The sequence below is a fragment of the Sphaeramia orbicularis genome, chromosome 8, assembly GCF_902148855.1.
Source record: "Sphaeramia orbicularis chromosome 8, fSphaOr1.1, whole genome shotgun sequence".
Taxonomy (NCBI): domain Eukaryota; kingdom Metazoa; phylum Chordata; class Actinopteri; order Kurtiformes; family Apogonidae; genus Sphaeramia; species Sphaeramia orbicularis.
This window is the reverse complement of record NC_043964.1, coordinates 4472220-4498078: the sequence shown is the minus strand read 5'-3', so window position 1 is coordinate 4498078 and position 25859 is coordinate 4472220. Positions and strand designations below refer to the sequence as shown.

The window sequence follows — 25859 nt, the reverse complement described above, 5'->3', positions numbered from 1 at the left end:
AGAAAAACTAGTGGTTCATTGATTTTCATTTTAAAATAGAAGAATTAAAATTGAATTTCAAGGCGTTTTTCTTTTTCAGTGTCAAAACAGATAAACCAAATTTAAAAACGGATTGATTCTCATTTTCTCTAATAACAAAAAAGAAAGTTACTACCTGACAGAAATGGAAAAACGGACAAAAAACGCCTGCTTTTTTCATTTTCTGAGACTGGATGTTGTCATTTTCAAGGAACGAAATCTGGAGTTCGTAGACATTCGTGGAGGGAGCATGTCTACGATGTCCAGATATCATATGAACTGGAAGATTTGTACAAACCCATCATTCACAAGAATCTCTTGACCTACACATTAGCGCTCTTTCCTTGAAAATGATAACATCCGGTCACAGAAAATGAAAAAAACTGACTTTTTATGGTCCGTTTTTCCATTTGCCGTTATTGTTATTAGAAAGAGAAAATGAGACTCTATCCATTTTTTAAATTTGGTTGATCTGTTTTGACACTGAAAAAGAAAAATGGCTTAAAATTCAATTTTAACTCTTCTATTTTAAAACAAAAATCAATTAACCCTAAGTTTTTCTTTTGTTTCTGAACAGAAAATCCAATTACCAACAGATCCACTGACCAAAAACCTTGCACTTTCCTTATACGGCCAACAAAATCCAAACAATGCAATAGTAGGGTTGAACAGAAAAGGCTACGTATAACCGTTTATATTTTATGAATGACATGAAACGTGATTGAATGTTTGACAAAAATAAACCACATTCAAACATTTTGTAAACCAGGCCTCTTGTGAAGGCAAGTTCATGAGGAAAATGCTGGAAATATCATTCTTAGGCCATGTGTGGTTCAGTGTCCGTCCTCAGGAGGAGAGCTGGCATCACAAAAAATATAAACACAATATCATATAACAGTATCTTCCGCTTCCGTAAAAGCATGGTATATTATCCTGTGGCCAAAGAAGATGCAAGTGGCTCATGGACGTTCATTTAGGACTTGATCCCAGGTACGAAGTGTCCTTTCAGTTTCAATGAGGACGCCTACGTTTAAATACAGTTAAAAATCTGACGCTACTTGAATAAACCATAAGTGCCTGTACAACATGTCTCCACCAACAAAAGATACTGGCTATAGTGTTTTCTGTTTCGTCTGCCTTGTCTTGGGGGTTCTCTCGTGTGCTCCAGATGTTTTAGTGTGTCGTCTTCTTGGGGGATTTTCCAAATTTAGCATCCAGTCCCAAACCTGAAGAGAGAAAAGGAAAGAGGTCATTATGTAACAAAGAAAAACCTCAGCAGGGGAGGAAACTTTACCTTTCACTTTGGAATTTTAAGGAATAAAATCTGTAAAAGGGTGAATATCACGACATGGGTGGCTTTCAGATTTCAAAGTGAAAAAAAAAAACTTGAGATTTTCCATTTAACTTTATGATCTGTGTGTTCAGTCGCCTGTAGGCTGTTAGAGATGCATGTTGGTCAAACACCTACATTTTGATACATTTTTTACAAATGGACCACAAAATATGAAACAAATATGTCCACCCTGTTACTGACAAATACATGTCATATAAGTGAGAGGGTGGACAGTTTTGGTGAAAGTTAAAGTTAACTGTGTAAAACTGACACACAAATACAATTTAGTTGTATCAATATGAAGGTAGATTTGTTTCTTTATTGCTTTAACCCTCTCCCAAAAAATTTCAATCCCCCCAAAAAAAGTTTAAATCAAAAAAAAATTTTCAATCAAAAACAACCTGTCACTTCAATAAAAAAAAACACATTTTTAATCATAGAATAAAGTGTTTGAATGCAAAAAACTGTAAGAATTTAAAATTTGAATTTTTTTTGTGTGCATTTTTTGCATTTTTCTATGATTAAAAATTTGGTTTTTTTTAAACTGAAGTGAAGTTTTTCTTTTTTATTGAAGAAAATTTTTGGATTTAAGTTAAGATTTTTTTAATTGAAAATATTTTTTTTGATTGAAGTGATAATTTTTGGGATTGCAATAATAAAGACACAAATATCCTACCGACAAATACATGTAAAATACGTAACAGGGTGGACAGTTTAGGTTAAAGTTCTCATTTAATGACCACATGTTGGACCTTGAGTTGGTAAAGTAGGTCATCTTTGAAGACGACTGTGTAATGTTCAATAAATATATTTAGAATTTCTGAATAGTTTTATAATGAACCATATTTTGCGGTAACAGGGTGGACATGCTAAGCTTGACCACATCCAAGTACAAACACAAAATGATGAAAATGTAAATGTAAATACTAAATGCTCTCATAGACTACGGCTACGTTCACACTGCAGGCAAATGTGGCCCAAATCCAATTTTTTTTTGCCAATATGTGACCTGTATCCAATCTGTTAAAGACAGTTTGAACAGCACAAATGCAACCCAGACCACTTTCATATGTGGTCCTAAATCTGACCCAGACCACTGTCATATGTGGTCCTAAATCTGACCCAGACCACTTTCATATGTGGTCCTAAATCTGATACGTATCTGATATTTTGCAATGTGACTTCAGTCTGAACGGCCAGGTCACATTTATCCGACCTTTAAGTCATCAAAATGCATTAAATGTCACAATTCTGCGTCCCAGGAGTGTTCCTTCTGTAAACACAGCGTGTGTCTGTGTGGTCTCGTATTCCATCAGGACCTCTTTAGTGCATGTGGGTCACTTCAGGACCTCTTTTGTGCATGTGGGTCACTTCAGGGTCACATTCAGTTCAGACTCAAAACTGAGAGAAGTTGCATTTAATGTATAATATGAACGAGCGCACCAAAAAATCCAAATTGAGCATTAAAACCTGCTGTCTGAACGTAGCCTATGCTCCCACCTCCAATGAAGACACTCAAAATGATGATGTCATCAGTGATGTCATCAACCAGATTATAAAAGGGGTGGTTCCCCCAAAGTAACAGGGTGGACATGTGTAGAGAGTTAAATATCATTATGAAAATAAAATAGAAATGATCAACATGACTTATTTTATATAAAAACGTGTTGAGTACAATAACAACTTCTAAAATGTATTTTAAGTTTTTTTCATTTAAACACTTATTAAACTCACTAAAGTTAGACGGACATGCACAAATCAGGTACATTCACTCAAAGGAAATGATATAAAATAATAGAATCACATTTCAAAAGGTATAAAATTATACTGATATATGTGGAAGTGTTTCATTCATAATAAAACCCCAGAATTTCATTTTAAACGTGTTCAAAGTGACAGTTCGATTGTGCACCAAAGGCACCGTGTAGTCATACTGACCCAAAAATGAGCATCAGTCTATCATTCTTCAGTTGTTTTTTTTTTGTGCCGATTCCCCCAAAGCTACACTCACATTGTATTATTTACCACTCAGCCAAATGGTTTGTGTGGGAAGTGATAAGTATTCCCCAAACACAGACCTGAGTGTTTATTAGAACAAACACACTTGGTAACTGTCCCAGTTTACAGCAGTTTAACAGCTTTAACAAGGTTTCCGCCAGCAGCGTAATCTGTCACCAACTTCAGCAACACACTGTACAATGAAAGAAAGGTTTTAAAGCAACACAACCAACTTTCTCTGCCTTCAAACTATGTTTTCCAGGTCATTTTGGTGGAATAACAACTCACAGTTACACTTTGGTCGTCACTCCAGAGCATCTGTATCACCTGCACTGATACTATGCACCTTCTGGGTCTGGGTACAGACCCCTACACAAAAAGAACTACAAAATTTGACTGTTTTAAGGCATACATCACTGATAAGTCACATAGGGCTGGGTAATATAGAAAAAATCATATCACAGTTTTTTTTTCCATATTAGACGATATCAATATGTATCACGATATAAATCAAATCACTAGTTTTGTCAAGCTTAAATTTTCTGTTACTCATTAGTTGCAAAGACAACAGAAGGTTATTTTTGATTTAAATCTGATTTATTTTCTGTCAGAGGTTGAACATGACAGATGTGCTGAAGAAACAGGTCCAGAGATTTAAAACTAAACTGAAAGTCTGACCAGCAGGAAGAAGTTTCCCACAATGCACGTCGTGACAAAAAAATTCTGAAGATGCCCCAGTTCCCTGTTGGCTGTTTGTAAACACATGGTTTGTTTATGGTGGATGGAACTAAGAAACTGTTCACCGTAATGCAAGAGATTCAGGTGAGTAATGACAGAAAGACTTACAGATTCATGATACTGAGGATATGACTGAGGTTTGACAGATTTGATGAAAAATTCGTCATGAAAGTCTCCCACACACAAAGGGGGACCCCGCGAGCAAAAGTTCCATAGTGTTGCTTTAAATGTAAGACATAAGAAAAACCACCTCCGGGATTAAAGGCAGAATAAGCTAAAAAAACCAACATAATTCTCACCTAAAAAGACCAGGACGGTGCCGACCCACTGCATGGAACTCATGACGTTTCCGAACAGAATAACGGAGCCGAGGATGGTGAAGAACTTCCTGGTGGTGGTGACGATGGAGCAGGTCAGAGGTCCGAAGTAGACCACCGTCATGAAGATGAAGGTCTGGGACAGGATTCGGACAAAACAGAGTCAGACAAATGATGACCATCGACAGTAGCTGCAGGACGACAAACAACTGCAAAGTGCATCAGAAAATGGTTTTATTATCCCGTTATCCACACAGACAAACTGGGACCTAATACTTGAAAATGTCAACAGAAAGAGGAACAAAAATCCACTGCATTTGGATTTAACCCTTAAAGACCCAAACACCCACCGGAGACCAAAACCATCTGTTTAATACCCGTTGAGCCACTAATCCTATCAATACATGGAAATAACTGGTGTAAATGCAGTTCTTCATCTTTTCATGGTCATCAGATATGACCCATTTAGACGTTCAGAGGCTCCGTAGTTACCGTGGAAACACCGTCATCTTCTACAACACTGACTCACCAGTAAAACCCATGGAGTTGGATCAATGACAGTGGATGGAGACACTGGGTTTATGTTCAGTTTATGATAGATTTGACTGAAAAAGACACTTTTTCTTCAGTTTTCTCCATTTCTGATTAAATAACCCTCAACTTTATTCAGAGCTTTTATGAACATCTACATCAGGGGTCTGCAACCTGTGGCTCTAGAGCCACATATGGCTCTTTAACATCTCTCTATGGCTCCTCTGGTCAAAAACTACAAGGAACATTTTGAAATGACTTGAATAACTCATTACTTTTTAACATTGTTATAGGCCTAAAACTATTCTAACTTTGTCCATCTGCAAAAATGCGCAGGTTTTACACAAAATAAAATAATTTTTTGACAGCATAAAAACCAAAATGGATTATTTTCTTGCCAAATTCAATACAAGATGCTCAATTTGCATTTGTTCATAGTTTGTAGGTAAGCCACTATACATGAAAGTTGCGCTTTTTCTCCATTACACAACGTAATTATGTTTTGGGAACAGTGTCCATCATTGATAAAAATTGTAAAAATCTTGAATGTTTTCTTTCTTGTAGTTGTATAATTTCATAAGTGCACACGTTATTGCATTATTTTAATGGAAATACAAAGTTAAATAGCAAACTAATCACAAATAGGCCACAGCAGAGCAGCCACCTCATGGTAAAATGTAGATGGGTTTAAATATTTTTTTCATGGCTCCAGTCAGATTTCTTTAATTTTTCCAGACAAAAAAAGGCTCTGTAGGTTGTAAAGGTTGCCGACCCCTGATCTACATGATCAGTGAATTAAATATAGGAAAATATCATATTTTCACTTACAAATGCCAAACACAGAGCATAATTTTAGAATAAATGGTAATAAATCACTTAAGGTTAAAAAAGAATGAAAATTAAAGTGGGAACTGACACAAAAGTAGAAAGAATGTAAAAAAAACCAAAAATAATACAAGACTGTGACCCGCTGTCAGGTGTGTTATTCCAGAATCTTCATTAATTAAAGGCTTGTCTGTCCTCTCATTGGTCCATTTGTGGCTCCACCCACCTGGCCTAAAGCACTGGTCAGTCCAAACAGGAGGATGTTGTAGATGATGCTCGGGTGGCGTTCATAGAAACTCAGGAACTCCCAGATCTCGCCGGTCCACAGCACGGCTGAAACACAAGATGACATCGAAATTCAAATCATAATCAAAGAACTGCAATTAAATATTTAACCCTTTAACCCCTGACGTGTCTGTGGTGAGCGTTCTGAATGTATGATTTATGTTAAATATTCATAAAAATTCAACTGTTTACTCAATAGGAAAAATGTCCAATCTTGCCGATAGAATAGACCTTGTTCTTTCCACAGACATCTGAGCATGCTCAGTTCATCCCCCTGCCACCTGTAGAATGATGGGTAAACCACAGAGCAGTGAGTGAGACCGACTCACTATAAAAATAGATGGTTTGGACTTTTTTCTTTTTTTTTTTTTTTTTACACCGTTTTCCTTGTTTTCTCTTTTTACTGTTGATTCCAGTGTTGTCATGATTTTCCTTTATTTATTTATTTTTTTACTGTATTTTTACAAAGTTTTGACTGTGTAACTGCTTTATGGAGTTCAACCAGGTGTCAAAAAGCAAAATAAACAAAACAATCCTACTTTAGTGCCTAGAAATAAAACCGATTTCAAGAAAACATGAAATCGTCTACATGTACATGAAAACCAAATTCATGGATTATTCACAAATGTCCCCTCCCCCCAACTCAAATATAGAAAGTTACATTTACCATAAAATATCTGAAAAAATGGTTCATTATTTCATCATTGTTCATTCAAAATATCCCCATTCTACAAAGATTATGTTTATTTTTTTTCCAATTATGTGATTAGATCAGGGGGATCAAACTCATTTTACTTTAGGGGACATATTTTTTCTTTGTTTTGGTGCAAAAATAGTCAAATTAAATTTGTGTAACTGCTTTTTGGAGTTCAACCAGGTGTTAAAAAGCAGTTGGACTGATTTAGGGAAAAAAGAGCCCAAAACTAAAACTACTGGGCTCATATTTTATTCCTTTTTTCAAACTTCATTTTCGTAAATTTTTTGCATATTTTTTTCATGGTATTTATTATTTTGAAAATATTTTTATTAATTTTTGTTAGTTTAGTTGCTTGTTTTGTTTATTTTTCTATATTTTATTTTTTATTTTATTATTTTTTGATCAATGTTGTTCAGTTTGTGGCTTATTTTGTTCATGTTACTTGTTATTTTGTTGGTTTACTATTCACTTTTCTTCATTTTATTGATCACATTGACCGTTTTTGTACATTTTATTGATCAGTATGGCTGTTTTTGTCCATTTTGTAACTGCTTTTTGGAGTTCATCCAGGTGTCAAAAAGCAGTTGGACTGATTTAGAAAAAAAGAGCCCAAAACTAAAACTACCGGGCTCGTATTTTATTCCTTTTTTTTAAACTTCATTTCAGTCTTTTTTTTTTTTGCATATTTTTTTCATGGTATTTATAATTTTGAAAATATTGTAGTCTTTTTGTTGGTTTAATTGCTGATTTTGTTTATTTTTCTACATTTTGTTTTTTTATTTTATTATTTTTTGTTATTAATTTTGTTCAGTTTGTGGCTTATTCTGTTCATGTTACTTTTTTGTTGGTTTATTATTCATTTTTCTTCATTTTATTGATCACTTTGGCTGTTTTTGTTCATTTTGTTGCTTATTTTTTGTTCTGTTTTTTTGCTTCTTTTGTATATACTGGGCCTAAATTCAAATCCTTGTTGTTGTTCAGTGTGTTCCAGTTCACAGTTGATGTTCAATATCCTAACTCTCCTATTGATGTACATTCTGAATGTCTTATTTAGTAAAAACCTGTCAAACTTCAGTTCCTCTCTTTGTCTTTTTCTGTTATTCCACCTGTTTTGACCCTTAAAACACACAGTAAAACCAAACCACTGACGAAAAGGAACACAAACACATACTCACAGCAGCTTTAATGAACCTGAAACAGATTCACAGCAGATATAATGTCTCAGGGGTTAAAGGGTTAAAATTGTATAAAATTCATCATTAAGTCAAATATTCTTTCTTTATCTTTTCATTTAAGAGCGTTACAGCTGCAGCAAAGGAATGATTATCTGGGTTTTCCAACCATAATAAGGCTAAAGAATCGATGTGGAGAGAGTCCAAACTAAGTAGAATTACTTTTTCAGCGTCTAATGATCACAGCTGGTCCCTGATGCACTTCATTGAGTTTTGTTTTAAAGCTTTTTAGATACTTTTCCATATTTTTCTACATACATATAATAGCAAAAAGGTCCAGAATGATGCAAAATCATATATATTTTACACACAAAAGTAATGCGACAAAAGTTTCATTGGTAACAGGAGGCAGAGCAACAAAACAATAATGACAAATAAGATAAGTTTATATTGTGATAAATGGAATATAACCGAATTCCTGTATTGTCATTGAAATCTTGATGCAACTCTCCACAGTAACAATGAACAAAATAATATAAATAATATATAATATAAATAATAGAATAATAGAACTAGTGTAAAAGGATGTAAAAATAAGAAAAAATGACAAATAAAAAAAAAAAAAAAGTAATACACAAAATATACTCAATCTATCAATCAAAGTTACGTACATGTAAATATCATTGCCATACACATTTTATTTCATCTTTAGGGTTAATTTGGTTGTAATTTTGTTGTCGTCTACAATTAGAGAACGCTTTAGGGTTTGTTTTTACCTAATTTCTACTAAAACTAGCATTACAAAAAAAAAAAAAAGATTATTTTCAATGTTCTACCTCTATATTTCTGAATATATTTGTCATATTCTGATCATAAATAATCATTTTACGCCATATATAAGTGTCTGGTTTGTTCAAATCTCATGCAGGAAGAAAAACAAGCCTTTAAACTTAAATTAGACATTTACTGTGATACTGACGTGAACATTTTAATCATAATAATATTTCCTTCTCAATATTGATGTTTTTATTTATTGAAAATCATCAGCAGAATCCACAAAAATGCACCTAATTTTAGCTTCAGTGTTTCCTATACCCAGATTATTGAACTTAATGGGTTTCGTGATTTTACTGCCTTGTATCCCGAACAGCAGCAGATATGAGACTAAACTAGAAGCACTTGGAGAGCGCAGACCTCCGCCAAGGCTGATCAGTGGCCCCCCCCCCCCGTGGGCCCCCCCACGCCAAGGAGGTTATGTTTTTGCCAGGGTTTGTTTGTCTGTCTGTTTGTTTGTCTGTTTGTCTGTCCGTTAGTGTGCAACATAACTCAAAAAGTTATGGACAGATTTTGATGAAATTTTCAGGGTTTGTTGGAAATGGGCCCCCCCGTGGGCCCCCCCACCCCCGATCACCACCAAAATTTAATCATTTCTTCCTTATCTCATTTCCAACAAACCCTGAAAATTTCATCAAAATCTGTCCATAACTTTTTGAGTTATGTTGCACACTAACGGACAGACAAACAGACAAACAAACAAACCCTGGCAAAAACACAACCTCCTTGGCGGAGGTAATAAAACTGACTGACCATCACTCGACAGCTGAACTGAAAACGCTGCCTTTTCTCATCTTCAACACCTGGTGCATGAGCTGAGAAAGTCACACCTGGTTCATAATGTGGACGTATGGCGCCACCAAGTGTCCAAACACAGGAACAAACAGCTGAAACTTCTGTGTGTGGGAGTCTAACACTACGTTCACACAGCAGGTCTTCATGCACAGTTCGGATTTTTAGGTGAAATCTGATTTTTTTGTGTGCTTGTTCATATTCCACATTAAATGCGACTTCTGTCAGTTTTGAGTCTGAACTGAATGTGACCCTGAAGTGACCCACATGCACTAAAGAGGTCCTGAAGTGACCCACATGCACTAAAGAGGACCTGACGCTCCTCCTCTAGTGACATTTGTCGCATTTCAATGACATAAAGGTCGGATCAGTGCGACCTGGCTGTCCACACTGAAGTTGCATTTTTAAATCCAGGTTAAAAACCTTCCTCTTTTCATGTGCTTATGAGTAAACTCTTTTCAATCTTGTCTTTTAAACACATTTTTAAAAATTATTTTAATGTCTTGTCTTACTCTATTTTAATTTTTTCAAGTAATTTTACTTTTTTTTTTTACACTAAAATAAAGAGAAAAACCTGTAGTTTTCATTATTTACAGGTTTTTCTGTTATTATTTTACTGGTTCTGATCTACTTTAGATCATATTGTCTGTATACGGAACCTGAATTAAAACAGTTGTTAATAGTCACATTTTATTGTGACAGGATTTGTAAATGTAAATATTTTCATAATCTGATTTGACTTTTTTTCACCTTAAACCAGCGGTTTCCAACCTTTTTTTTTTTGACTCCTGACCCCATTTTAACATTATTCCTGGCGACCCCAGACATTCAAAACTGGGACATTTTTTTGCTAAAATCAATTTGTTTTTGATCATGTAATAGTTTGCTATACTATGTTGCAAATGAATGTTAATTTTAGAGGACATTTAGTCTATATAATGTATATTATTGCGGACGGAGGCAGTAAATCCAGGTGTAGATTACTGCACAAAGGGAGAATTTGACTTTCCTTGGTCAGGATATGTACAGTCAGTCCAGCTGTGATTTACAAGGAGGACAATTAATACTGAACAAACAAGAACTGAAACTATTAATTATGAAAGAGCTGCAGCATCTGAAACTGACCACAGTGAACATTTGACAGATAAACAGAACCACAGTGCTGCAGTTTCACAACCACAGGTTGTCATGTCTGTTATGGATTGGGATTGTCTGTCAACTCAACATAGATTTTTTTATAAGTAAGTTTTTATTTTTATCAATTACTAGAAATTTCAGGCAAGCCCATTGGAATTCCAGGCGACCCCACATGGGGTCCCGACCCCAAGGTTGAAAAACACTGCCTTTAAACCAAGGGAAAAGTTTGGAATTGTCATTATTTATAGATTATTGTGTTATTATTTTACTTGTATGTGGCTCCTGAACACCTTTGACTGTTACTGTTTTCAGTGGAATATTTGTACACACTGGATTGGACTCTGGTGGGCCGGTTTCAGTCCACAGGCCGTATGTTTGACACCCGTGTAATAAAACTTTTTAAAGTGAACGGCAGACTTCCAGGAGAGGAGGAACGTACACAGAGATACGAGTCGCTGCCAATTAGTTTGTCATTAGAATCCCAACAGTGTCTTGGCTGTGACCTTCTGATGGGTATCTTACAGCCCATTAGCGCCTCACCTTCCAAAACCCCTCATTATACTGCGTTTGTTTCATGTGTCCTGCTCTTTAGTGTATTATAGCTGCCTCCTCACACAGCTGAGGGCTTTGAGGTGCACCATTCCTTATCTGTAAAGATAACACCCAACACTTTGCCTCCGCAGAATTAATGAGGTTTTTTGAGGAGCCTGTGGTGCAGCTGCTTTGGATTTGCTCCGTCAGTGCCTGTGTTTCATATTCCAGTATTCATATTCCGGGGCTCTGTACAAGACTTGAAAATGTACACATTATTTAAAGCAGAGGGGGGTCAAACTCATTTTAGTTCAGGTTCCACATTCAGACCAGTATGATCTCAAGTGGGTCGGAGCAGTAAAATAATAACAATATAATAATAATAATAACAATAATAAAATAATAACATAACAACCGATAATGACAACTCAGAATTTTTTTCTGTTTTAATGAAAAAAAAAAAAAACATCACTTATGAATACCTTCATAACTTAGAAATTATGAAAATATTTACATTTACAAACTATCCTATCACAAAACAGTGGGAATAACCTGAAAAAAAATGAAATGTCTTAACAAAAATTGTGTAATTTTAACAATATTATGCTTCAACTTATCATGTATACATGTGCATTATGGATCGGATCTAAAAAGGCACAAACCATTCCAGGTAGAATATTGTTAAAATTACACTTAATTTTCTTTAGACATTTCAGGTTGTTCATACTTGGTCAGATCATTTACATTTTTTTGTGAAAGGATAGTTTGTAAATATTTCTCTGTTTCAGTGCAAAAAAAAAAAAAAAAAAAATCACTTATGAATAACTTCATAGCTCATAAATTATGAAAATATTTACATTTACAAACTAACCTTTCACAAAAAATGTGAATAATCTGAACAAATATGAACAACCTGAAATGTCTGAAGAAAATTAAGTGTAATTTTAACAATATTCTACCTGTTACTAAATGTTTTGTGCCTTTGTAAGCCTGATCTGTAATCCACATAGTATAAATGATAAGTTGAGGCATAATATTGTTAAAATTACACAATTTTTGTTAAGACATTTCATTTTTTTTCATGTTATTCCCATTTTTTGTGATACGATCATTTGTATATGTAAATATTTCCATACTTTATAAGTTATGAAGTTATTCTTAAGTAATTTTCTTTGCACTAAAACAGACAAATGTTCAGAGCTGACATTATTTAAATATTATGTTATTATTTTACTGGTCTGACCCACACTGTTACATGTATGTTTACACTGTTACATTTGCACATTTTTATACAACTACTATATTTTTTAAATAATTTCATACACTATATCTCCAGTTTGCACATATTTCAACGGCACACTATTTCATATATTTCTTAATATGTCTGTATCTTATCGTGTCATTATTTAGATGTAAGTGCACTGACCACCTACAACTGGTGTAATGGCAATAAAGCCTATTCTATTCTATTCTATTCTATTCTATTCTATTCTATTCTATTTTGTTCTGTTCTATTTTGTTCTGTTCTATTTTGTTCTGTTCTATTCTATTGTGTTCTCTTCCATTTTATTCTGTAGTGTTGTATTCTATTCTCTAAATTCTATTTTGTCTTATTCTATTCTATTTAGTTCTATCCTACTCTACTCCATTCTATCTGGTTTTATTCTATTCCATCTGATTCTATTCTGTAGTGTTCTCGTCTTCTCTTCTGTTCCGTTCTATTCTATTCTGTCCTATTCTCTTCTATTCTATTGTGTTCTCTTCCATTTTATTCTGTAGTGTTGCATTCTATTCTCTTCTATTCTATTTTGTCTTATTCTTTTCTATTTAATTCTATCCTATTCCATTTTGTTCTATGCTAATCTATTTTGTCTTATTCTACTCTACTCTATTCTGTGGTGTTTTCTTCTCCTCTGTTCCATTTTATTCTATTCTATTGTGTTCTGTTCTATTCTATTGTGTTCTGTAGTGTTGTATTCTCTTCTCTTCTGTTTAGTTCTATCCTATTCTATTTTGTTCTACTCGACTCTATTTTGTCTTATTCTATTGTATTCTATTCTATTTCATATGATATAAGAATGTGAATGACTGTTTTTAGTGTTTTTTGTGAATTACTGACATAAACATGGTGCTAAATGTGGACCGGACCACTAGTGTGTGTGTGTGTGTTGAATCCATGGATGTGCCAGTTCTCAAACACACCACGCTGACTCTGCTCATTATTTCCTCTTTTTGGCTGCAGGTCAAGCGGTCTGATGTGGTTTTGGTTGGAATGAAACCCTGGGATACCAGCGGTACCCAGTTAGACGGAGGTTTGGCAGAGCGCACTCACCGAGGCCCAGCACCAGCGTGGACCACATGTTGATGTTCAGCATCATGTGGTTGGCGCCGGTCTGGAAGCGGGCCCTCATGTGGTCCTGGGCCACGCCGGTCAGACCGTCCAGGGTCAGAGAGACCAGCTACGAACCAAACACAAGTGAACAGACGTCACCAAAAGGCCACGGTAACCATGACAACAGCAGATGGATTCAAGAGTCAAGCATTTTTATTGTTATTGTGTGTACACGTAATGAAATACAGGCAGGTAGAGCTCAACTAAGGTGCAAGTTAAAAAACAAAATAAAATACATACTATAATGATATTAGCCTCATCCACTATATGGACAAAAGTATGTGGACATGTTGAATTCAGGTGTTTCTTTTCTAACAGGGGTCTGAGATACAAAACAATAATGACTAATGTCAGAATATAATTTTATATATTATAGGATAAATATCATTGCATTGGTTAATTTCTAGTCCTGGAGGATGGATCTGAGATGACAAGGTTTGGGGTCCTGGGTGTTCCAAGTAAATGAGTAAATGTGAAAATGAGTAAAAAGACCAATATAGTCAACAAAATGAACAAAAATGAGCAAAAAATATATATATATATCAACAAAATGTACAAAATAAATCAACAAATCAAACATAAATTAACAAAAATGAAAGAAAAAAAAAAATCAACAAAATGTACAAAAATGAACAAATCAATGAAAATGCTGGCGTTGATTTTAAACTATATGGACAAAAGTACGTGGACACGTTGAATTCAGGTGTTTCTTTTCTAACAGGGGTCTGTAATACAAAACAATAATGACTCATGTCAGAATAGAGTTTTATATTATGGGATAAATATCATTGCATTGGTTAGTTTGGTTTAAATTGTTATCTTTGTTTCCAAAATGCCTCAGAGATGCTTTAGACTTAATTTCTCTCAACACTGATTTTTTTTTTTTTAAATCCATGTCTATGATTTTAAATTTTCTACCTCTAAATTTCGAAATATTTTTTAATGCTCTGACTGTAAATAATAATTTTCAACAACAACTAACCATCTACTTTCTTTTTTGTATGTTTTGCTCATTATGATACTCTTCATTTTTGTTCATTTTAAGGTTTTTTTCTCCCCATTTTTTATGCTTCTGTTGCTCATTTTGATGCTTTTTTTTTGTTGTTTTCATGTCTATTTGGTTCATTTGTATTAATTTTGTTGCTTATTCTGTTCATTTTACAGAATTTTTTTGGTCTAACCATCTACTTTCTTCACATCTCACTGAGGAAGAAAAATCTCCCATTAAACTTTAGGGAAATATTGATGTTTTTAAACTATATGGACATAAATATTGGGACACATTATGTCTACATCTGTCAGATGTCCTGTTCATGATGATTGGACATAGAAACATAAATACTTCCTTGAAGTTTAATGGGAAATTTTTCTTCCTAAATGACATGTGAAGAAAGTAGATTGTTAAAAAAAAAAAAAAAAAATCAGTGAAATGAACAAAATAAGCATCAAAATGAACAAAAATGAAGAAGAGCATCATAATGAGCAAAATACACACACACACACAAAAACAAAGTAGATGGTTAGTTGTGGTAGAAAATTATTATTTACAGTCAGAGCATGAAAAATATTTTAGAAATGTAGAGGAAGAACATTTAAAATCAGAGTCATGAACAAAAAAAAACAATCAATGTTGAGAGAAATTAAGTAAAAACCATCTCTGAGGCATTTTGGAAACAAATATAACAACTTAAACCGAACAAACCAATGCAATGATATTTTTCCCATAATATAAAACTCTATTCTGACATTAGTCTGTATTGTTTTGTATCCCAGACCCCTGTTAGAAAAGAAACACCTGGATTTAACATGTCCACATACTTTTGTCCATTTGTGTAGGACTTAGGTAAATATACTATGAGGCTGATAATATTTATGTAAAATACAAATATGGGTTTGATCATGTATAACTCACTGTTGTTGCTGGTGTGTATAAGTAGTTTCCCTCTATTCTAGTTGGTACATCTGCCACCACTAGAGGGAGCACTAGTATTAAAGCCTCTCTGACGTCTTTGGTTGATGTGAATGTATGGAGTTTGGATTTGAAATTTTACTAATGAATTATTGAAAATAAACCATAAACCAGGTAAAAACCTTAAATTGCCTCTGAATGAATTCAGTTTCTATTACTGTTGATGCCTTCACTGCTCAGCCAGGTTGACAGTAAATATAAAAACAGATATAAAACTGTGGTAAAAACAGCATAAATGGTAAATAAGCAGAAGAGCGATAAACAGAGGTCTGATGTGACACGAAGGAGGATAAATGATGAAGCGCTCACCAGAAGGATCTCTCCGAAGCCAAAAACGTGGTCGTCTGCGACGGCGGAGCTCTTGTTGGGTTTGTAGAGGAACAAAGCCACGCCGGTGACGATCAGTAGAACACACAGGTACTTGGCCAGAGGGTACTTCTTCCTCAGAATGGTCACACCGAGGATCATCACTACGAGAAGAACGCAACGACACAGGATGCATGAGTTTCACACACAGATAGAATAGAATAGAATAGAATAGAATAGAATAGAATAGAATAGAATAGAATAGAATAGAATAGAATAGAATAGAATAGAATAGAATAGAATAGCCTATATTGTCATCGTGTGTTCAATGAAATTAGGAGATATCAAAGTGTGTGACACCTGCTGTGGAGTTCAACTCATCTCAGTTTGGACATAATGTGGTTTTCTGCTGAGACTGAAACACATGTTCAGTATGTGACAGACTAACTCAGATAATGAAGCAGCGGGTGGTGAGATCTAACCTCCATGTCCAACCCAAACAGGCTGAAACCTGCCACACATGTCCACGTACACACATGTGTAAGGACGTTAAACCTGTGTGGCCTTCATCGGTGTAGACAGATAAAGAGTGTCAGAGAACATACAGGTCACATGACTGTAAACGTATTCACTTCAGTCACAAACACCTGCTCAGTAACATACACTATTAAAGGTGTGATGGACCAGGGCCTTTCCACAACTGGCACATGGTGTGTGGTTGTGTGTTATTGTTTTGTCTTTGGGTGTTCCTGGAACCTGATTGGGTGGAGTTGGAGGGATTGAGGAAAGACGGCCTATAAACCCCACCCCCGTCTCCCCTGACAACGCATTATGTTACTTATGATTAAGGTTATTTAAGGTTACCTTGAGTTATTGAATAATTCCGTTTCTTGGTTTATTTGAACAACGTGGCTCCTTGACAGTTTCATTTGCTGAATGACACTCCTCTAGTTCATATTTGTTGAATTAGGTGTCTTTTCTTCAATAAACTTCTCTTTTACTGAACCACACAGGTAACCGTTTAATTCTACTGTATAACCACATAATTATAATAACAATTTTCCACACTTATTTATGTATATTTCTTTTAACTATCATATTGATTATATATTGTCTAGTACAGGGGTGCCCAGTCCTGGTCCTCAAGCTCTACCATCCTGCATGTTTTAGATCAGGGGTCACCAATCCTGGTCCTCGAGGGCCGGAATCCTGCATGTTTTAGATGTATCCCTCTTCCAACACACCTGATTCAAATGATAAGCCTATCATCAAGCTCTGCAGAAGACTGATAATGACCGTCAGGTGTGCTGGAAGAGGGAACCATCTAAAACATGCAGGGTACCGGCCCTCGAGGACCAGGATTGGTGACCCATGTTTTAGATGTTCCCTCTTTCAGCACACCTGACGGTTGTTTTCAGTCTTCTGCAGAGCTTGATGACAGGCTTATCATTTGAATCAGGTGTGTTGGAAGAGGGATACATCTAAAACATGCAGGACAGTAGCTCTCAAGGACCAGGATTGGGCACCCCTGGTCTAGTATATATTGATAATAATAATAATAATGGATTGGATTTATATAGCGCTTTTCTAGACACCCAAAGTGCTTTACATTATTAACCCATTATTCATTCGCTCTCACATTCACACTCTGGTGGTGGTAAACTACATCTGTAGCCACAGCTGCCCTTATGTTCTAATCGTGTTTAATAGAGTGTTTTAATATGAATATTTGGTATATACATATATATTCAGAGATTTATTCATTTATTTATTTTTGTATTGATAATTTCCTGCTACTTTTTATTACACTTGAATGGAGCAACTCTAACAAACAAAACCAAAATTCTCCCTGAGATTAATAAAGTATTATGAATTAAATTTGTAAAGTTTCAAAAATGCATTAAAAAAATGCAAAAATCTAAATTTCCCTAAACTGTGAACAAACTTTGTAGACATTGTCCCAAGGAACCTATATATAAAATTTTAAAAGAAGCAGTAGTTTTGTAGAAGAAGATTGTTGAAATCTAGACATTGGTGACCTTGTGTATAACCCTTCAAGGTTACTCAAGGTCAAAGGTCATGGATCAAAATCAAAGTCCATATATGACTTCCTATCACTGATTAATAGTAACTATATTGATATCTGTAACCATTTAGATGTTATAATCCATCAAAATATGGACCATTAGAAGTAAATGGTAAATTTTTTATATTTCAAAATTTCGTAAAAAATTTAAAAATCTAAATTTCTCAAAACTGTGGACAAAGCTTGCTGACATCCTCAGCGTCTTCACAATACCTCACGGCCTATAGGACGGGGAACTTAAAAAAAAAAAAAGTTTCCACCCAGAGAAAACACAACCCAGACATATGTGTGATTAATTCGATTCTGCAGATTAGTAGTAGATGAAGCTAAACCGTGAACAACAGACAAAAATTCACAGTGATTCTGACATTTACCTGGTATAGGTTTGCAGGATTTCCCCAACACCTACCAGAAGAAACACACACAGCTTCAGTGTTGGATAATATGATGCAATAAAAACCCAGAATGTGATTGGACAGTCAGTGAAGGTCCGGCCCACATGTCCCAGGTCAGACTCACCTGTGTGGGGTAGTTGACGTACTGGAGGGCAGAGTTACTGGACACCATGGCTCCCAGATAAGACAGCGAACACAGACCATACAGCCAGTTCTTAGTGTGATCCGGTTTAGAGCCTTCAAAGAACTGGATCACTATCAGTGAACACACACACACACACACACAGAGGTTTATTTAACAGTCAGACTGGGAACTGTTCCAAAGGGTTCTATATCTGATCTGAACTGGTACCAAGGCTTCCATACTGTTCCTAAATGTTCAGTTTGAACTCAAAGAAAATTATACTACACATTACAGTAACGGTCTTTAGTTCAATTTTCTGTTCATGTGTATTTCTGCACTAAAGACAGCATAAAAATATGATTTAAAATGACTTAAAGTTGTCTGTTAACATAGAATTAATAGAACTGAACAAGAGATGAGTGTGTTATAGAACAGAATACAATAGAATAGATTAGAATAGCATAGAGCAGAATAAAATAGAATAGAACTGAGTAGAACCGAACAAAATATAATACAACAGAATAGAAAAGAACACAATAGAGTAGAATAGAATAGAAACAAATAAATAAAATACAACTGAGTAGAACAGAATAAAAGAATATAATAGAATAGAACAGAGTACAATAGAGTACAACAGAATAAAACAGAGTAGAATAAAATGGAGTAGAACAGAATAGAGTAGAACAGAGTAGAACAGTAGAGTAGAACAGAATTCAATAGAATAGAACAGAGTACAATAAAGAAGAATAGAATAAAATAGAATACAAAAGAACAGAACAGAGTAGAAGAGAAGAGAACAGAACAAAGAGGAATAGAATTGAAAAGGACAGAATAGAATAGAATAGAATAGAATAGAATAGAATAGAATAGAATAGAATAGAATAGAATAGAATAGAACAAGAATAGATCTTTATTGTCATTGTTCCAGGAACAATGAAAATCTGTTCCTCAGCTCTGTTTCTGTTCAGCAGCAAACATTTAAAGTCAAAAAAGACTGTATAAAATATTACAAAAAATACTGAAAAATATTGGCAATATATAAAAACTACAGAGATAAAATGTTAAATCTACAAATACTACTAAAATACAGAAAAAGCTAACTCTATACTATAGTCTAACTCTATACTTTAGTCCCAGGTGCAGGACACAGTGTTTATAAAAACAGTTTTGTTCCTGTCACCGTCACTGAGCTCAATAAGAAATAGTGACATTGCACTTTATTTACTTATTTTAGTTATTTATTCTATTTCTTTGCTCTATTTATTATTGTTGCGACTTCAATTTTTAATTTTATGCTCTTATCCTGGTTTTTATCCCAGACTGTTTTTATCTTCTCTGGGTTTTTGTTGTTTTATTGCATCTTGTTTTTATTTATTTGATCTTGCTTATTTCTTTTATTCTTTTACTTATCCATACTTCTGTACTGATGAATGGTGGAACACTGAGAACTTTTTGTCCTGTCTGGAAGCTCGATCAAGTACCTGCCTAACAGGTTCAATGTATGTCTTGCTGTAATGCCAAAAGCAATCAACTCATTTGCAAAACAAATCTACCCATGGGCAGAAATAAAGTAACCTTGAACCTTGAACTCCAGACAAAAGAGACATGCACAACATATAAGGATATATATATATACAGGCAGTTCATGGGCTCATACTGAACAGATTTACTCCTTAGGGCATAAAAATCAAATAAAACCAAATGATTTAAGGCTTTTCTCAACCCTGTAGTTTCTAAGAATTCAGTCGATGCCTTAAAGGTAGTGAACATCTGTGGTCAGCCCTTCAGAAAAAGCATCAATAAACCATTTTATCAAGAGGCTTTTATTGAGAGGCTGAACTTATCTGTCAATAACGGGTGGAAACTGTTGATTTTTTTAAGCACATACTCACATATTTTAGCAAAGACCGCATTGATGATACATTGGATGAAAACTAATGTCCGGGCAAATCTGAACTTCTCTCCTTGGCCATATTCACCACGAGTGCTAAAGGAAACAGACAAGACAGTGTTAAAAGCAGCAGGTCACAGGAAATGAATATGAAACTGAAGAGTCGAACAGTGGAGTGTTCAGTAAGAGCAGGTGCATAAAGGCCCCATGTTAATCTGTGTATGCTATTAACCCTTTAATGACCCTTGTATCATATGTGATACATACCCATCAAAGGTCTAGAGTTACCTCACTAATTGATAATTTCAGTTCTTTTCTGCTTTATTCGATTATTTTTAAAATTTTTTTTAGTTAGTACTTGAAGTTTTCCATTATTTTTTAATATAGATTTGTTTCATTTTGTACTCGAATTTTTCTGTTTTTTATTTAGATTTGTTTTATTTTGTACTAGAATTTCTCAATCATTTTATACAGATTATTTTTTATTTTGTACTACAATTTTTCAATAACTTTCACAGATTTTTTTTTCTATTTTGTACAATAATTTCTCAATCATTTTATATAGATTATATTATTTTGTACTGGAAATTTTCAATCATTTTTAACAGATTTTTTTTTTTACTAAACATTTTCAATATTTTTTCAGATTTTTAAAAATTTTGTACTAAAAATTTTTCTTTAAAATCTTTTTTTTTCAGATTTTTAAAATTTTGCAGGCACATTTCTCAACCTTATATTTTTCTTATTTTGTACAAAATTCTTTAAATCATTTCATAGATTTTTTTTTATTTTGTAATAAAATTTTTTAATCATTTTATAAAGATTTTATTTTATAGAAAAAAAATTTCAGTCTTTTTTTAAACAGCATTTTTTTTCATTTTGTAAAATTTTTTTTCAAATTTATTTCTTTATTTTTACAGATTTCTTTTTTTTGTACAAGAATTTGTACAGAAAAATCATTTCCGACAATTTGAAATCTGTATTCTCGAATGTTGAAATGTCACTCGGTGTTCATGTGTGTGATTGTGACCAACTGTACGGGAGAATGTTCTTTTTCAAGACTGAACAGATAAAAAATCATCTTTGTAGCCCAATGGGGCAGCATGGTTGGAACTGGCTTTGACTTACATTCATGGACAATGACATCCTGAAGACCACTGACTTAAATCCAATAATAATTCTTGTGAGTAATTGTGATAGGGGCCCCGGTACACTGCTTTACCCAGGGGCCCATAATGCGTTTAAGACGGCCCTGAGACCAGAGAGAGAGCTGTGAAAAGACCTCTGAAGGGCAAGAGGTCGTTCTGCTCTGAATCACAGCTGACAGGATAAGATGGAGTGGGTGACATTTGGGTACGGCGGAGACCATTTAAAGCTGTCAGTTCGATTCAAGCCGATGTCGTCATGTAATCGAAGGAAACTGCAAGTTTACCGACAATAAGCGGAGGGTTGTTTGGTTGAGACGCCAGCTGCCTGACATCATTCTGAAACTTGATATGATCCCTGTCTCTCCTGTGACACAGACGGCGACATTCCACCAGAGTCAAACGTCAGCGTGAACTGAAGTCGAGGCCGAGCTCAGCTTTTCATTCACGCTTTCCAGAAACACATAATTTGTTATAGATGTAATGAATATGGATAAAGTTAACTGTAAACATGTAATAAAGGCAGAATGCAATTTAAGTACAAGAACCGTCCTGTTTCTTAATGGGGGGTTTGGGGAAGCGCAGATCTGTCCTGCGTCAACACAAACTGCTGTTAACTTTTTTTTTTTTAATGCAGCTTTATTTACAGCACATAAAAAAATCAGAATGAGGAAAAAGTCATTGTACAGTTTGATTAGGATTATCTTCAACTAAGCCATAAATACATTTTAGTCAGAAATCTTGAACAAAATGCAAGAAAATACAAAGATACATCATATGCAGAGGTATGACAGATAACTATGTTTATTCCATTTAATTAACCTGCACTAAATTTTGACAATAGATCAGTAGAAGTATTAAAAAACTTTGGTTGTAATGTTAAAAACCAGTCAGACCAGAAATGTAGACGATCAGAGAATGGAGCTTCACTTTGTTTGATAAAAGAAATGAAGGTGGACACATCAAATAAAAGACCCTGATTTAATGTCTAAGGCCTGATGTTGAATAGAGATAACAATAATAACTTTAGTCATGGAGTATTTCTCAAACTAAGTATACAATGACACCTATTTTATAGATTTTCAAACAGATTTTTTAATAGTATGCATGCACACAGCACTTTTTACATACTGAGACTGAATATTTGACAACTGGATTTATTTTTTTATACTGTGTTCGAGAGTCATGCAACAAAATTTCGTTCTAGTGCTGTTATTTTGCATGTGTCCTGGAATGACAGGAAGGTTATCTATCTATCTATCTATCTATCTATCTATCTATGGGGGTTCACAGAGAAACAAAACATTACCACTGATTAACAAAGAGTAGAACGGAATAATAGAATAAAATTTAAGATATTTTAGGACTCACTCAGACATCAGTAGAGCTTTTTGCCAGCACCAATTTGATCCATTATAAGTTCATTTTAGTGCTACACTAAACAGCTACACTATAGGGAAATTTAGCTAAAATGTGCTTATGTTTATTATTTTGTCAGCTGTTAACAGTTTAAAGCAGTAGTTGTGTCAAGTTCTGCTCCCCCTTCCTAAGTCAGCCATGAGGAGGACAATGTGCACCAAATTCACCCAGCCACAATTTGCTGAGAAATGCTCCCTGCTCACCCTGGTTCATTATTTTTTCTCTTTTCTGACTGTAGGGTATGCAGTTAATTGTGAATTATTCAACCTCTTAACACTATCATAGCTGTGTAGCAATTAAGTAATTCATAATATTGTAAGATACTGAAGTTATGTTTTTTTTTTTTATCTGTTTAATATTAAAGAATGTGCAAACTGTAATGTACATAAAACTTCCAAAAGTACAAATCTTAATCAAGAATAATTTCAGCAATCTATCATGGGTTTAACTCACATGACAAAAACTCAACCAATTATATAAAAGAAAAACGGGAGAAGGAGCTCAATGTGGAAATTACAGATGATGACTGGCTTAATATGTGGAAGATACACCAAACATCCACTAGTTTGCGGATCTGGAGGGAGTTCTCCTGGAAAAACCTGGTGCGTTTCTTTATTACACTTAGAAGAAAAGTAAACAGTTCAACAGACAGCAGAAATGCTGGAGGGAATTTGGAGAATTTGATGTAGATCACACACATGGTTTTTTTGAAAATGTAATAAAATAATGGGGCTTTGAAAAATGGTGTGTGGAGTACTCCAACAAATAATGGGGTATAAGATTCCAATGTGTTGTGATGGACTGTATTTGTGTAACTTGTCTGATGGAAATGTAGTGGGAAATGACATATACTTGGTTAAGGTACTTTTAGTGGCTTGCAAAAAAGTTATTACAAGGAACTGGGGAAGGACAGAACCACCAACACAGGACCAGTGGATCACAATTACTGAAGGCATATTCAATGGAAAGGGTGACTCAGACTGAGACTACAGGAAGCACAAATGGACAAAAAAAAGTGGAATAAATGGACTGTTTACAGAGCTCAGAATGGTGGAAAGACTGGATAATGTGAAATGTAATGAAATGTGTGTAATGTACCCAAGCAATGTTGTTTTGTTAAATGTGTAGAAAATTTCAATAAAAACTTAAGTGGGGGAAAAAAGTTACATCTTACGAGTCGTAAATAGACAACACACTAAGGTTATAATAGTTTTGGATTTTTCATTATAGTTTAGTTTCATTTAGTTTTGACTTTTTTCCCTCTAATTCAGTTAGTTTTAATTAGTTTTTAGAGCAGGTTTGCTAGTTTTAATCGTTTTTTGTTATTTTCTAAATGCTTAGTTTTAGTATTAACTTTAGTTTCTTTATATCTTTTCTCTTCTTCTCTGTCGTCGTATTCAAATAAATCCCAGACAGGACTCTGCTGCTTTCTCCCAACTTTAGTCTCCATGTTTCCAGGTAGAGTGGGGACCAGAAGACGACTGGAAACCACAAGTGAACACAAGTGACGGACCCTTAAATATCATATGGTGCCAGCAGCTAAAATTGCTTGAGGGAAATAAATCGATTTTATATCAATCCAACATTGACAAAGACGAAAACGAAGGGAATTTTATCCAGAATTTTTATCCGTTTTAGTTAGTTTTGTAAGCACACAATACAGTTTCAGTTAGTTATCGTTTTTTCCCTTTTAATTCTAGTTTTTATTTATTTCAGTTAACAAAATGTTTTTTTTTTTAGTTCTAGTTTTCGTCATTTCGTTAGTTACCTTGGCTAACACACGAAATATAGAACATTAAAAACAGATACTGCAGAAAACTCTACCACCCTTAGCTGGGGGTGCAGTTTTCGACAGGGAGCAGAATTCGGCACAACACCTGTAACTGGATCTTCTGTTGCAGGGGTTCTGTTCTATTTAACCTCTACTCACATGGTTTCCTGCAGGATTCCGTAGTAAAAGTAACAGACAAAGACTCCGATGAAGCAGACGATGAACCGTATCCGCATATTGTCCCACAACGAGGCGGGCTTCCCTGCTCCTTTCCCCGTAGCCATGCCGTCCTCCGCCAGCCCCGGAATGCTCACCGACACCGCTCCGCTCCCCGCGACCCTCACGCCGACGTCTCGCTCCACTATAGCCGCTGTCACGAGCCCGGAAATGGTGCTCGCGTGTTCCCGTTAGCTGTGGACGGACGGTGTGGATGATAAATACGAACCGGCGCTTTTCCGCACCGACTCTGTTTTGCTAATTGAATTTTCAGGAGCAGCACAGTCACGAATCATCTCATTATTGTTTTTTTGTGTCGCTGCTGTTGATAATTATTCCGAAAACGGCTGTTACATTAAATCCAAGCTATTCCCACCTGAATATGGACTGTAATTACAATATACGAGGAGTGTTTTCATTTAAGGGTTATATTTAGACAAATTAAAACGCTACCGTCATATAAATGTAAAGGTTAAAGGACCCTAAAGGTGTCTAAAACAAAGCCTGAACAATTACTTTTTTCTAAATCGAAGCTCGAAAAATATTATTACGATTTCTCGTGTGCAGAAATATCAATTTAATGCCGAAAACACTTTTCTAAACGCCAAACATTTTTTATTTATTTATATTTTGCTAGCTTGATTCTTCTGGCAGTTCTACAGGCTACTATTAAAAACTAAAAGGTCCTTTTCAGGAAATGTCGCGTCGCTTTTTGTCGTCCAAGGATGTGGATTAATTTGATTGGTCCATGTAAGGCTAAAAAACCCAATCACAAGCGGAATTTAGACAGAAAGGCGGTGCTTAGGTTTAAAAACCAAATATCCACGTGTCATCTCGCAGGAACAACAATAGCAACGCAAACCACAGGAATGGTAATAATTACACAGGGTATTTTAGAGCCTAGAAGACGGGAGAAAATGTTTCTTCACAAAAACAA

The 25859-nt window shown here is 34.8% G+C and overlaps 1 protein-coding gene across 1 annotated transcript; it reads right to left on the bottom strand.

Annotated features, from left to right (window-relative positions):
- Positions 1–677: 677 nt before the first annotated feature.
- Positions 678–25380, bottom strand: slc35b1 (solute carrier family 35 member B1). The gene is made up of 9 exons (XM_030141370.1): positions 24866–25380; positions 20373–20467; positions 18481–18611; positions 18336–18366; positions 15879–16039; positions 13541–13667; positions 5987–6093; positions 4387–4540; positions 678–1244 (listed from the first exon to the last, which is right to left on the bottom strand). Exons 1-9 carry the CDS (start codon positions 24988–24990, stop codon positions 1192–1194), a joined length of 984 nt encoding a protein of 327 aa, XP_029997230.1. The 5' UTR covers positions 24991–25380; the 3' UTR covers positions 678–1191.
- Positions 25381–25859: the final 479 nt, after the last annotated feature.

Excerpts from the sequence above, each read along its gene's own strand:
- slc35b1 (XM_030141370.1), bottom strand. The coding sequence starts at position 24,990 with ATGGCTACGGGGAAAGGAGCAGGGAAGCCCGCCTCGTTGTGGGACAAT. Across the intron at positions 18,612-20,372 it reads TGCGGTCTTTGCTAAAATAT|TGATCCAGTTCTTTGAAGGC; the intron begins GTGAGTATGTGC and ends GTTCACTGATAG. Across the intron at positions 1,245-4,386 it reads CACCGTCCTGGTCTTTTTAG|GTTTGGGACTGGATGCTAAA; the intron begins GTGAGAATTATG and ends TTCTCTCTTCAG.